Consider the following 14043-nt stretch of genomic DNA (forward strand, 5'->3'; position numbering starts at 1 on the left):
TTTACCCTATAAATTATAGATCCCAAATCATTAAATTTTTCCCATGCTCAAAGAAATTTTTTCTCCATGTCTCTGTCAGTCTCTGCCCTCCTGTAATCCCAGAGCCATTTTCCTCACCCCAGTTTGGTGACCATGAGCTGTTGATGGAGCTGGGATCCGACACAACACTGCAACACTTAGCTGCCTATAGTCATAAACATTTTCTTCAAGTACAGAGGGAGTCAGTCACCAGGTCTTGGAGTTCAAATGTTTCCACAAGAAAGAAAATGGAATCTATGTTGACAGAAAAGAACTGGTCACTAAAGTGGTTGTTATTACCAGTTTACCTTGTTGGAGCAGAGATCAAAACTGATGTGTATGTGGATAATTAAAATAGCCCCAACTTGACCCATTCCAAGAAGTTGAAGATGCCCAGGGTAGGATTTATACCTGACTCCTCCCAGCATTCTGCTCTATGTGTCACCCCTTCACCCTGTCACTATGAGCTTTTATTGGTGTATATAAAAATCACCATGCTACTGTTCTGTCTAGAGAAAGAAGGCTGAATCAGCCTCTGGATAAGACAAAAGACAGACAGGCCTTAAGTACCAAGCTCCTTCAGAAAATATCTTATCACAAAATGTTCCAGCTGGAAGGGATATCAGCGATTGGTCCAGCCTCCCTCGTTTAGTCACTTAAGAAACCTTTTTGTAGGGCTTGAGGAGGGAGAGCATTTGCTTTGTCCAGGATCCAACAGCTGGTTAAGGCCCGAGCTGGCAGCCAACTTCCTTCTAACTCAAGTGTTCTCTGCATCAGACCTTTCTTCCCTCCCTACTCCAGTGGCCCATTTCACTGACCATGCATGTGCTTCTACTTTGGAAAGAACTCTCTGTCCTTGCTGGTAGCAGTTATGATGCCCTTTGGGTGGTGGCTATTCTTGCTTCATGTTAGAAGAGGACCAATGATGTCATGGGGTGATGACTTGTGTGTGAATTGGACTTTATTTTTTTTAATTATATTCTATTTGATCATTTCCAAGCATTATTGGACTTTATTTTTTAAACCCTTATCTTCTGTCTTAGAATCGATTTTTTAAAAAATCCTTATCTTTAGCCTCAGAATTCAAAGTATCAGTTCTAAGGCAGATGAGCACCTTCATTTTAGAAAAGGATCAATGACCTCATGGTGTAATGTTTTGACTTGTATGTGAATTGGACTTTATTTTTTAAACCCTTACCTTCTAAAAAATAAATAAATAACATAAACCCTTACCTTCTGTCTCAGAATCAATACCAAGTATTAGTTCCAGAGCAGAAGAGCTGGAAGGGCTAGGCAATTGGAGTTAAGTGACTTGCCCAGGGTTGCCCCGCTAGGAAATATTTGAGGCCATTTTTGAACCCCAGACCTGGTTCTCTATCCACTGAGCCACCTAGGTGCCCACTTTTTATCAATTCTAAGACAGAAGAGTGGTAAGGGCTAGGCAAGTGGGGTTAAATGTCTTGCCCTGGTTCACACAGCTAGGAAGTGTCTGAGGTCAGATTTGAATCTAGGTCCAGGCACTCTATCCACCATTACCTGCTGCCTGCTGGACACCTTCACTGAGATATCCTGTAGGCCTGGGGGACACTCGGAATGTCTAGAATAAAACCCGTTCTCTTTGCTCCAAAGCCACCTTTTTTCTATAACTTGCCTATTTTTGTCAAGGGTACCATCTTGCTTCTGGTCATCCAGATAGCTTTGACTTCTCATTCTAAAATTGCTCTCCTTCTCTACGCAGTTGCCAGATCTTCTAGGTTCTGCCTTCATGTCTCCCTGCCATCCCATTCTCTCCACTATTGGGGCCACCATCCTTGTTCAGACCCTCATTACCTCTTTCTTGGTCTGTTTCAGTAATTCTGATGGTCTCTTGCCTTCACTCTCTCCCTGGCTGCAATCCCTTCTCCCCTCAGCTGCCAAAGGGATTTTCTTTTTTTTTAAACCCTTGCCTTCTGTCTTGGAGTCAATACTGTGTATTGGCTCCAAGGCAGAAGAGTGGTAAGGGCTAGGCAATGGGGGTCAAGTGACTTGCCCAGGGTCACACAGCTGGGAAGTGTCTGAGGCCAGATTTGAATCCAGGACCTCCCATCTCTAGGCCTGACTCTCAATCCACAGAGCCACCCAGCTGCCCCACCAAAGGGATCTTCTTAAAGCACAGGACTCATGGTGTCACTCCTTTGCTCAGGAGCCTTCACCAGCTTCCTATTGTCTTCCACGGTAACTTGCAGAATTTAAAGCCTTCACAATTTGGCTTCGATCTCTCTTTTCCAGGTGCTTTCATATCACGTCCCCTAACAAAGTCTATATCCTAGCCAGACAATCTTTAGAGCTATTCCTCAATGTAACACTTCATCTCCTGCCTCCAGACCTTTGCATGGATCATCTCCATACTTGGAATGCTCTTCATTCTCGGATCCCTTCTCCGATGTTCTAGCTGCCTTTAAGGCTAGACTCAACTGCTCCCTGTGCCCTGAAATTATTATTATTTTTAATCTGTCAGTAGGTCTGTATAGAATAATTATAGTACCATTGTACATAAATTTTTTCCAACCCTTACCTTCCATTTTAGAATCAGTGCTGTGTATTAGTTCCGAGGCAGAAGAGTGGTAAGAGCTAGTCAAGGGTGATTACATGACTTGCCCAGGGTCACACAGCTAGGAAATGTCTAAGGTCACATTTGAACCCAAGTACTCCCATTTCCACTGAGCCACCTAGCTGCACTCCCCCTTCCCAAAACATCTTTAAAAAATTTACTGATTAGCATACATGTTGTTTCCTCAGTGGAAATATAAACTCCTTTTTTTAGGTCTTTATATCCTTATTGACCCCAACAGTATCTGAAATGTTCAGTTAGTTTTCAGTACTGTGTAATTCTTCTTGACCCTAGTTGGGGCTTTCTTGTCAAAGATACTGGAGAGGGGGCAGTGAGGTGGCTCAATGGCTAGAGATGAGAGGTCCTGGTTTAAATCTGATCTCAGACACTTCCCCGATGGGTGACCTTGGGCAAGTCACCTAACTCCAGTTGCCTAGCCCCTGCCACTCTTCTGCCTTGGAATACAGAGCATCTATTCCAAGACAGAAAACAGTTTGGAAAAGAGGGGGAAAAAAGATACGGGAGTGGTTTGCCATGTCCTTCTCCAGCTCATTTTACAGATGAGAAAACTGAGGCAAACAGGATTAAGTGACTTGCCCAGGATTACCCAGCTAGGAAGTGTCTAAGGCCAGATTTGAATTCAGGAGTGGAGAAGACTCTACTCCATCCAGCAGCCCCCTGACACATTAGTAGGCATTTAATTTTATGTATTTATTTATCAATCAGTTGAACATTTCTATTTAATTAGTTAATTTAGAATATTTTCCCATGGTTTCAAGATTCATGCTCTTTCCTTCCCCTCCCCTCCCCCTGTAGATGACACACAGTTCCACTGGGTTTTACATGTGTCATTGATCCAGGGTGATTGTTTAGAGTTAGTGGGCATTTAATGATTGGTTAAATTTCATGGAATAGAAAAATTGGATTCTCTGAAACAGCTGGGAATAGGAGAATACATCTGGACTAGAAAACTGCCATTCCCATTAAGGATGCCCCAGGAGTCCCTTTGGGCTACTTTGTACCCTTTGTTGTTTCTCTGCTCCAACTGAAATGCAAGAATAACCACCACTTTCGCACTCAGGGATGCACCTAGAAGATTAAGATAGTTACAGAGGATGGGTTTCCGGGAGAGAAAAGGAGGAGACATGTTGGAGGAAATCTAGGTGATGTAAAAACACAAGATATCTACCAATTCTATTTTTAAAAAGATAATTACAGAATTCCCAGAGACCCACCTGTACCATGTCTCCTGAGACAGGATGGTCTCAGATGATTTCAGGGGACCAGAGAGATAATCTAGAGACCTGGAGAGACTTTAGGATGTTACTTCCTAGCTATGTGACCCTGGGCAAGTCCCTTAACCCCTACTGCCTAGTCCTTGATACTCTTATGTCTTAAAATTGATACAGAAGGGAAGGTTTCATTTTTTTTAACCCCTTACCTTCCATCTTAGAATCAATACTCATTTATTGGTTCTAAGGCAGAAGAGCAGTAAGGGCTAGGCAATGGGAGATAATGGACTTGCCCAGGGTCACCAGCTAGGAAATATCTTGAGATTAGATTTGAACCCAGGACATCCCATCTCTGGGCCTGTCTCTCACACCACTGAGCCCCACCCACCCACCCAGGTGCCCCCTAGAAGATAGAGTTTTTTTTTTAAAAAGAAAAAGATAAAATAACTCAACTCTCTAAGTTTACAGGTGAGGAAACTCTTAGACCAAGAGAGAAGTGATTTGCTTACGGTCACACAGTAAATAGTAGAGTCAGGATTGGAGTATAGATTCTCTGACTGCAAATGCTGTCTAGTCTGTCTTATGCATCATTTTTCTCTTTTTACTAATTCAGACAAAGGTGGGGATGGGAGAGATGATCATGATCTCCTGGGAGGAAGTTTTCATGGACTTATTAAGCCATGGTGCTAAGCACTTTTCAAGTATCTCATTTGAACCTTACAACAACAATCATTTGAGAGAAGTGTTATTCCCATTTTACATTAGAGGAAACTGAGGCAAACAGAGGTTAAAGGGCTTGTCCTTGATCACTACTGAGTGTCTGAGGCTTGATTTGAACTTGAGTCTTCTCCCAAAAAAAAGTACATATAGGTTGTAAATACTTACTAAATGAGACAAAAGCATTTCCCCAAACAGTTAAATTAATGACAGAGTTTGGTTAAGGTGGGAGTGAAAAGTGTGCATCTTTGGTTTGTGGAAAGGGCTTTGACTGGGAATTAGGATGCCAGGAGTTACAGGCCTGGCCCTACCACTAACTAGTCCTGATTCACATCTCTAGGCCTTAGTTTCCCCACCTGTAAAATGGAAGTGTTGGATTAGATGATCTCCAAGGTTCCTTCTCTCCAATTTTGACATTCTGTGGACGCAAAGCATTATGGGAGAAAGTTCTAGATTTGGAGACTGAGGGCTTAGGTTTGAATCCTGGCTCTTGACACTTGACTACTTGTGGGACCTTGGGCAAGTAACTTGAGTTTCACTGGGCCTCAGTTTCTCAATTTGTAAAATACAAGAGTTAACCTTTGAGGTGCCATTCAACTCGTTATCTATGATTCTTCTAAATATGGTCACTTGAGGTTTTCATTCTCCTCTAGTCCATCCTGTGACGTTTTTTTAAAATTATGTTTATATATTTAGGAATTTTTTGGGTGAAGCTGTCATAGCTTCCCTTTGCAAATTCTCTTGTTCTGATGTCTCTAAAACTATTGTGTCAGGAAGTTCTCCCTCTTGTTTAATCTCTGTGGTCCTGCCTTCACTGCCTCTGGCTTATTTCTTCTGTAGAGGATAACTGCTAACTCTTGACAATAACCCATTCAGAGACTCAAAGCCTGTTATTCAATCTCTTCCCTCCCTCCCTTCTTTCCCTTCTCTGAATCATCCCAGTTGCTCTTAAGTTAAGAGAGAACAGATGAGATAAACCATATTTTTTCCTGAGAGACTTCATGGAGACCTAGAAAATTGTTTTCTTGCTTTTTTTAAAAGAAGAGATCATAAGGAGGGCAGCTAGATGGCTCAGTGGATTGAGAAGCAGTATTGTATACAATGTTCTCCCATTCTGCTTATTTCACCTCTGCAACAGTTCCTGCAGATCTTTATAACTTTCTGAAATCATCTTGCTTATCATTTCTTATAGCACAATAATATTGCATCACCAATATGTACCACAATTTGTTTAGCCATTCCCCAATTGGTGGACATTTCCTATAATTACAATTCTTTGCTACTACAAAAAGAGATGCTATAAATATTTTTGTACAGGTAGGCCTTTTCCCCTTTTTAATTATCTTTTGGGATATAGACCAGTAGTGATATTACAGGTTCAAAGGGTATGCACATTTTAAAAGTCCTTTGGGCCTAGCTCCAAATTGTATTCCAGAATAATTGGATTCACAATTCCACCAACAATGCATTAGTGTCTCAATTTGCCACATCCCCTCCAACATTTGCCATTTTCCTTTACTGCCACTTGGGCCATTCTAATAGGTTTTCCCAGCTCAGAGAGGTGGAATCTTGTTCTAATTTGCATTTCTCTAATCAAGAGCATCTCCGAATTCTGTACTGAACCCATGTACAACCATCAGAGGGGTGGAGCAGGGTGGATACTGGATCACTGAGGGAAAGATAATGGCCCTGGACATAGTTCCTGTCAAGGCTGGTCACTGGAGTGGCTCAGAAATTCTCAGGCTTCTTCCTGACCCCTTGTCCCATTTATGTGTTTATGGAGGAATTGAGACAAAGTGGAGAGCATCTTTTTCTGACAGATTCTTTGGGAAACAGAATCCAGGACCTCATTCCAATTTTATCTTTGTCCTGCAGTCCTTTCCCCAGCTCAGGTACTTTCACCTGCTGGGGAGGTAATTAAGCACTTGCTTGGAATCTTCCAATTCTTTGCTCTCCCTCAATCAGATGAAATTCTAGAGTGAGGGCTAGTGGGTGAGATAGCCAGTTGTGGATGGTGGAGGGATTAGGCATGAGCATGACGCCTTTGTGACTTCTCCTGGGAGGTCTTATTCAGCCACATGGCTTTGTTAAAATAGAGTTTTAGACAGAGACAAAGAGACGCAGAGGGAAACAGAGAGACATCTGGTCTCAAGACCAGCTTGGATATCATCCACTTTCTAACAGATCTTTCCCCTTCTGGTCTCTTGTTGCCTCCAGGCTTCCTCATTGCCTCCATGATAATAACTAGTGTGTTTGGTTCTTTAGATATCTGAAGGACAACCATGAGTAAAATTTAGTCCTGTAGGACACACCAGTACCGACTGTCTCCCCTTAGCTTACTTAGCTCCAGCTCAATATTAAAATTACTCATGGACAGGCACTGAGAAACAGACACTCCTCCCCACCCCTCCGTCCTACCCCAACATGCTTGTCCGCTGAGTCACATGGGTTATTTGAAGAAACCAGAAAGTCTTGTCCCAGCCCATCCCTTCTCCATATGCCACAATCTCTCACCTACCCCCACCCCTATCCCCACTGGCTTTTCTTTCCCTCAGCTGCCATTTTATATGCCCCTCCATTCCTTCCTCTCCTCCCCCCCCCCCCCCCACCCCCCAGGGCCTCTCCAACCCTGAGCCTGGATGACTGTTTTCTGAAAGCTGCCTCTCCTCTTCTTTCTGCTGGGCTAAGAGCCCTGGCCCCACCCCAGGCCTGGCTCCCAGCCCTGCAATTCTCTGCCAGCTGCTGTGGGGGCTGGGCTGACCCCTTCCATGGGCCCCAGCTAGCTTTGCGATTCACTGCTTCCCTGAGCAGGGAGAAACTGGGCCTTTAGGGTGGCCATCCTCCAGCTTCCATAAAGCCCTGCCCTAAAATTGCCTGGTGTTAAAAGATGTTTTTTAATGTCCATAAAGAAAGCAACTTCATAGACTTGGTAGCTACGGTCTCACACCACTGATGTTTAGGAATTTTCCATTCTTCCTCTAAATCCACCCTCTTACTATTCTTCCTGCCCAGCCCAGAAAACTGCGAGGTACAACAAGTGGGGCAGAGTTGAGAAAAAACAAGCATTGCTGTATATAAATTGTGTGTGTGTGTGTGTGTTGGATTCTAATGATTTCTTTCATTGTCTTCATTCTAGGTATAGGTGGCTGAGGCTCCCTCAGACTTGAGCAGCCATGTCGAACCCCAGTGCTCCACCTCCATATGAAGACAGAAACCCCCTTTATCCTCCTCCTCCACCAGGGGGATACCCTGGGGGTTACCCAGCTTATCCCCAGCCAGGTTTTGGGCACCCAGCTGGATATCCTCAGCCTATGCCTCCCATTCACCCAATGCCTATGAACTATGGTGAGTTGGTGGAGGGGAAGGGAGGGCTAAGCACCGGAACAGTAAATACCTCCATCTGCTTATGTGTTGTGTGTGAATTCTTTCAGATTTTCATCTGTATCTTTGGTTTTTCTCTTTTTTTCTTCCTTCTCCTCTTAACCTGCCTTCTTTCTTTTCACAACTCTGAATTCTATCCCTATCTCCTAATTCCCTGGTCCTCCTTTTCCAGGCTCTTCTTATGCCCCTTCCTGTCTAGGATAGAGCTGTGACTTTGTGGACTGGTGCCCCTCCCCATAATTCCCCTTTGGAGTTTATTGTGGGCAGTTTTACATATTCTTTGCAAAGACTGCAACTTCTCTACTTCGAATCAAGAAATGTCTGTTGTACACCTATTATAATTAAACCTTAGAAGTCTGAGATAAGTATCTAGAAGATCCAAAAGGACTAGAGAAACTCAAGAAGGGGAAGTCTAGATGGGGTCATGGATTCAGGAAAAGTAGCAGGCACATAGCTAAGCTAGGTTACAAAGGAAGAGAAAAAAATTGGCAGACTGTGGGATGGGTTGAGACCATTCTAGGATGATATATTGGGAATCAGAAGTAGTTTGCCCAGGTTTTCCCAGGACATAGCATATGTGAAGGAGAATGCAGTCATCAAAATGTAGAACACTTGAATTGGAGCTAGCTTGTGGAGGCTGAGATAACAGGTGTCCCACAATCATCTTGTTATCGCTTTCTTCTTCATGATACCTAGTCTGGAATAAGGGCCCAGCTCACCTAAGCCAGGTGGCTTCTTAATTAGTCCATGAAGCTGTCTGAGGCTCAGCAGAAAAGTGGCCAGCAGCTTCCCCTAGGTGCTCCTATTCCTTCCCTTGAATCTGCCCCTTAAAATGGACCTACTTTTGACCTGTATAAAACATCCAACTCTTAAGAGGGCAGATGCAAAAAACTAAAATTTGTGCCTCTGTGGGGACATGGGAAGGAGCCAGGAGACCAAAAATGAGGAGTAGCTTGATGATCTTGGGACTTCACATATTGTGAGCTTCAGTTTCTTCATCAGTAAAACTGAGGAAATGGGGCAGCTAGGTAAAACAGTGAATAGAGGACCAGGTCAGAAGTCAGAGGTCCTTTGTTCAAAATTTGATCTCAAGACATTTCCTGAGTGTGTGATTGTGGGCAAGTCACTTAACCCCCACTGCTTACCACTTACCACTCTTCTAATCCATACTCTTAAGATTAAAGGTTAGGGTTTAAAAAATGGAATAAGAATTCAGTTCAATTTTATAAGCATTTATTAAGTGCTTACTCCATCTAAGATACTGAGTGCTTGCTGAGGTTAGTAAGATTAAAAGGAACTTTTCTAGCCCTCTAGGAATTTGCATTCTTTTTCACTGGCCTAGCTGGGGGTTGTGAGGAGAGGCTTTGTCTGACTCTGGTCTCTGCAAATGGAGGCTACTATTCTTATTCAAAATTACCACCTAGGGAAGTTGTAAATTTCTTTTCTCCTTTTATTCTTTTTACCCCAAATGCCTCAGATACCTCTGGGGTTGCAAAATCTCTATCCTTAGAGTGTAGATCACTTCTCTAGAAATTACCACAAGCCATTTAGAGCCAAGTCTGGGAGCTTAAATTCTGACTATTCTGGGGGATTTATGGCAAAGGATGTTATCTGCCTCCAGAGAAAGAACTGTTGGAGGCAGAATGCAAATCAAAGTATGAGATTTGTCTTCACTTTAGTTTGTTTGGGTTTTGATTTTATTGGAATATTCTCTTATAACAATGAACTATATGGAAATAGGTTTTGCATAATAATACATATATAACCCAGATCAAATTGCTTACCGCTCCCAGAAGGGAGACAGACAGACAATTTGGATCTTGGAAAACTTATTACTTGTTAACTGGTAAAATAAAATATATTTATAAAAAAAATTAGAAAAACCTTTGGTAGTTTACAAAGGACTTTGCTAAGCTACTGGAGAGAGGCCTCGGGGGTTCATCTCTCTCCCCACAAAAAATGAGGATCTAGGCCCTCTTTCTAGTTAATGTGTGTGTATGTGGGAGACAAAGACAACGAGAATTAGTCTAGATATATAGATGCAGACCTGATATAAGGTAAATCCAAAGTGAGAGCTAGTTTGTCACAGGCAGTAGGGAGTTGGTATCAGTCAGACCTCAGTTCTAATCTCATTTATGGCACAATTCTGGCTATGTGACCCTGGGTATATGACAGTCAGCCCTCTAAAGCCACAGATTGCAGAACACGTACAGATCTGCATTGGCAAAGAGATTATACCAATGATTTAAGAGGTCTGGGTCCATTCTCCTCCAACCTCCCCACCCCTTCCCCCAAAAAGGTTCCAAAGTAATTTGGAAAGTACAGCAGCATTAACAGCTGAGGGGTATCAGGAAGTTGTTCTTTTTCTTTGTTTTTAAACCCTTACCTTCTGTCTTAGAATCTATATTAAATATAAGTTCTAAGGCAGAAGAGCAGTAAAATCTAGGCATTTGGGGTTAAGTGACTTACCCAGAATCATACAGTTAAGAACACCTTTCTCCTAGATAGGAAGTGGCACTTTAGATGAACCTTGAAGAAAGCTAGCTAGGGATTCTAAGAGCTCAGTGAAGGAGAGAATTCCAGGCATTAGGGGATAGGACAGCCTATGCCAAGGAATGGAGCTTCTTGAAATCCCTTGTGGGCATAGTAGTTAGAACTGTGCTTTAGAAATAGCCATTTGGTCGCCATGTGGAGGATGAACTGTGAAGGAGAAACTAGAAGCTGGGAGACTAGCTAGAAAGCTATTACAATAATAGTAGGAGTGACTAAATGATCACCCTAGTGTAGATATCAATAATATGGTGGAATTGTGTGTCAGCTACAGGAGGGGGACGAGAGGAGAGGAGGGAAAAAACATGAATCATATAACCGTGGAAAAATATTCTAAATTAACTAATTTAATAAAATTTTCCAAAAAAAAAAAAGATTGGACAACCAAAATAAAATTAAATTTCATTTGAATATTAAAAAAAACAATAGTAGGAGTGAGCGGTTTTTGAATTGGGGCAGAAGCTTTATTAGGGGGAATAGATACAAAAGAGATGTGGGGGTAAAACTGGCACTTAGTATGAAATTTAGATTACTCCACCCAACTTAGTCTTTAGAATTTTAGCTACATTAGCCTTTTTTTTAAACCATTCCCTTCCCTCTTAGAATTGACTCAATCTTTAGCTTCAGGGTAGTTTAGGCTTAAATATTCTCTCCAACACAATATTTATAAATAGCCCTTCACATCAAATCCAACATACATAGAATGCTTTGAGATTTGTGAAACGTTTTACAGACATTGACTTGTTTGAGTATCACAACCTTCCTGTGACATAGGCTCTGTAGGCACGATTTCCATTTCATCAATGATGCCATGAAGTAATTCAGAGAAGTCATGTTCTACCAGGTGCCACATGGCCAATAAGTGTAAGTGGTAGGAGAAAACATCTCACCTTTATATAGCTCTTTTTAAAAGGCTTGCTAAGTGCTTCACAAATATTAATTACCTCATTTGATCCTTAACAACACAGGAGGATAGATATTATTTTCCCAATTTTACAGATGGGGAAACTGAGACAAACTGAAGTTAAAGGACTCGCCCAGAGTCACACAGCTAGTAAATGCCTGAATCCTAGATGTGAGCTTGGGTTTTCCTGGCTCCAGATCCAATGCACTGTGCCACTCCCCAAGCTTAGCTTATGTCTCTCCTGACTATAGGTATAATGTTTTTTTCTACCATGTCACACTTGTTCTTCTGATAGCTCTCACCATCTGACCTTGGGCAAGCCTAGTCATCTCATGGATGAATGCATCCTGAAGCAGGCAGTCTTTTTCTCTCTCACCCCCAAATCCTCCTGATACACTTTCCTTCTGGCATCTCCAGTTACTGGGAGTGGAGGAGGTTCAAGAATCTGCAATTTGTTCTTGAATTCCATTGCATTTTTTGTATTTAGGACCTGAACTTCTTTAACTGCCCTTGGTGGATGTTCTCAGAAACCTACCACAGAGCAAAATATGAAATTCAGCGTATGTTGTTACTATATGTAATAGAACTCCCTAATAGCACTGATAATCTCTTCAATACACCATTGCTATAAATGTGAATTCCCAAATATTTTTGAAACATTCATTAGAATCATGTCAAAGTCTAATTGCTGCTTATTATTTTTATCAAATGTAAAGCTAAAATTATGACTGATTTCCAGTGAGCCACATAGGCTTTTAAGTGAAAGCAGAATTCATATATTCCTTGTTTCCTTGTGTGGAAAAAAATCATTCATATGGACAAAATGGATGTACCAATTTTCCAAATTCCATATAATCTTTTGTAATTAATTTTGTGCTGAAGTGTAACATGTAAGAAAACAAAGAATAAAAGTTTTTATAATCTCCATACCTGAGATGATCTTCTACATGTCTGTGTTAGCAGTGACTACGGCATCAGTACCTACCTCAGACCTTCCACAGTTCTCTCTAGGTTGCTTGCTCATCTACTGTTGTCTTCTGTGCCTTCCCACTCTGGGGACCCCAGTCAATTGATTCTATAATCAGACCCATTCTAGCCCCTTCCTCCAGAAAGCCTTCCTCAGTTTAACTTCTAGCGATGCCCTGGTATTAGGTTCTTTTACAGCATCAAATGATGACCTCAAAAAAGATTGTTAGTCCCCTCCTAAGAAGGCTGCCTTATTTGCAATGCTGGGCACTTGGTAGAGACTGAGGATCAAATAAGATAATATCTATAAAGCACCTGGCCAATGGTAAATGACTGGCTATTATTGTTATCAGATAAGGCTTTGGGTTTTTGTTGTTTATTTTTTTGGACACTGAAAATAGGGATAATGGTGATTTGAATTACCAGGTCTAAGCAAGCAGCACTTTTGGCACCAGTACTTAATGAAAGCTTCTGAAGAGATAGAGAGGAAATATCTTGATGTTGAAGGACTTTGGATCCATTGGGCTTTTAATTTGGCGAGAGAAAGTTGTGAAAGAAAGGGAGAATGGAAGCTAAATATTTGGAAGTCTATGGTCTGAGAGCAGATCTAAGCCCTCTAATGACTTTAGGGACTGTCCCTACAGGAAGAGGTGATGTCTATGGGGGAGATGAGCCCGCAATGAGTGACAGCTTTGGGACTGGAGAGTGGGAGGACAAGAAGGTGCGACACCGCTTCATTCAGAAGGTAAGAAATAGGGGATAGGGAGAAGTCATTTCTGTCTTTCCTCTGTGGACCAGAAGGACCAGGGTCAGCAAGGGAAGAGCTCCTTCTTCCTACTCATTTGCATAAACTGCCATCTTGTATGCTGATCTGCACCAAAATTCCTGTTGCCTCTCACCCAGAGTCTGTCCCCTAGTTCCTATTCCCATCCTTCCAGGCCTTGTGTCAAAAATCCAATGTAGGAAAAATGTTTGGCCTCTTGTGATATGCTTCCAGTCTTTCCCATAACACATTATCCAAAATAAAGCTATGCACTAGAGAAGGTCTTTTGGTCATAGGAGTGGCTTCTCATTTGGAGAGAGGGATGACCATCTCACCTCTGATCTGTGTTTCAGGTTTACACCATCATCTCAATCCAGTTGCTCATCACAGTTGCCATTGTTGCTATTTTCACCTTTGCGTGAGTCCTTGAAGCTTACTTCCCCTTTCGCCCTTCCTCCCTACTCAGTTCTCAAGTTTCTGGGGATTCTAGCCTTGAATGAGCCCTCTTTTGGGGAGGGAAGCAGATAAGAGGTTATGGTGGAATTCTTTCAAGTAGAGAATAACTGAGGTTTGGGAACTTGGCAAGGCCATGGGTCTTGGACAGGGAAATAGCTGCCTCCCATACATCGTTCACAGCTGGTGGTGAACAGGGATGTGTAGACATTCCTCCTGATCCTTTCTCCTTCTCTCATCACACAGGGAACCTGTTAAAACCTTTGTGAAGCGGAATGTGGCTGTCTATTATGCATCCTAGTAAGTATGCCTTTCTTCTTGGGCTTAAGGCCAGTTGGGTAAGGGAGAAAAATCCATGGTTCAAGATAATGTGACTTCAAGCTTAAATCTACTGGTGTGTCCTGTTCTGGAGGTTTATTATCCAACTCTACCACTTAGCTGGGCCATTACAGACTTTTCGAGTGGTTTC

General features: G+C 42.2%; 1 protein-coding gene across 4 annotated transcripts in view; it reads left to right on the forward strand.

Annotated features, from left to right (window-relative positions):
- TMBIM1 (transmembrane BAX inhibitor motif containing 1) overlaps positions 1–14043 on the forward strand; it is a 36215-nt gene that overhangs the window by 16110 nt on the left and 6062 nt on the right. Inside the window, exons 1-5 of one of the 4 annotated variants that reach the window (XM_056808530.1) lie at positions 7331–7585; positions 7694–7902; positions 13003–13103; positions 13475–13539; positions 13821–13874. In XM_056808530.1, the coding sequence (XP_056664508.1) occupies positions 7731–7902; positions 13003–13103; positions 13475–13539; positions 13821–13874 (392 nt within the window). In that variant the 5' untranslated portion in view covers positions 7331–7585; positions 7694–7730. Of the gene's footprint in view, positions 1–7330; positions 7586–7693; positions 7903–12987; positions 13104–13474; positions 13540–13820; positions 13875–14043 lie in introns of those variants that run through there. The other 3 variants (XM_056808528.1, XM_056808529.1, XM_056808527.1) reach the window with 3 other exon arrangements.

Source organism: Monodelphis domestica, chromosome 8, assembly GCF_027887165.1.
Source record: "Monodelphis domestica isolate mMonDom1 chromosome 8, mMonDom1.pri, whole genome shotgun sequence".
NCBI lineage: Eukaryota > Metazoa > Chordata > Mammalia > Didelphimorphia > Didelphidae > Monodelphis > Monodelphis domestica.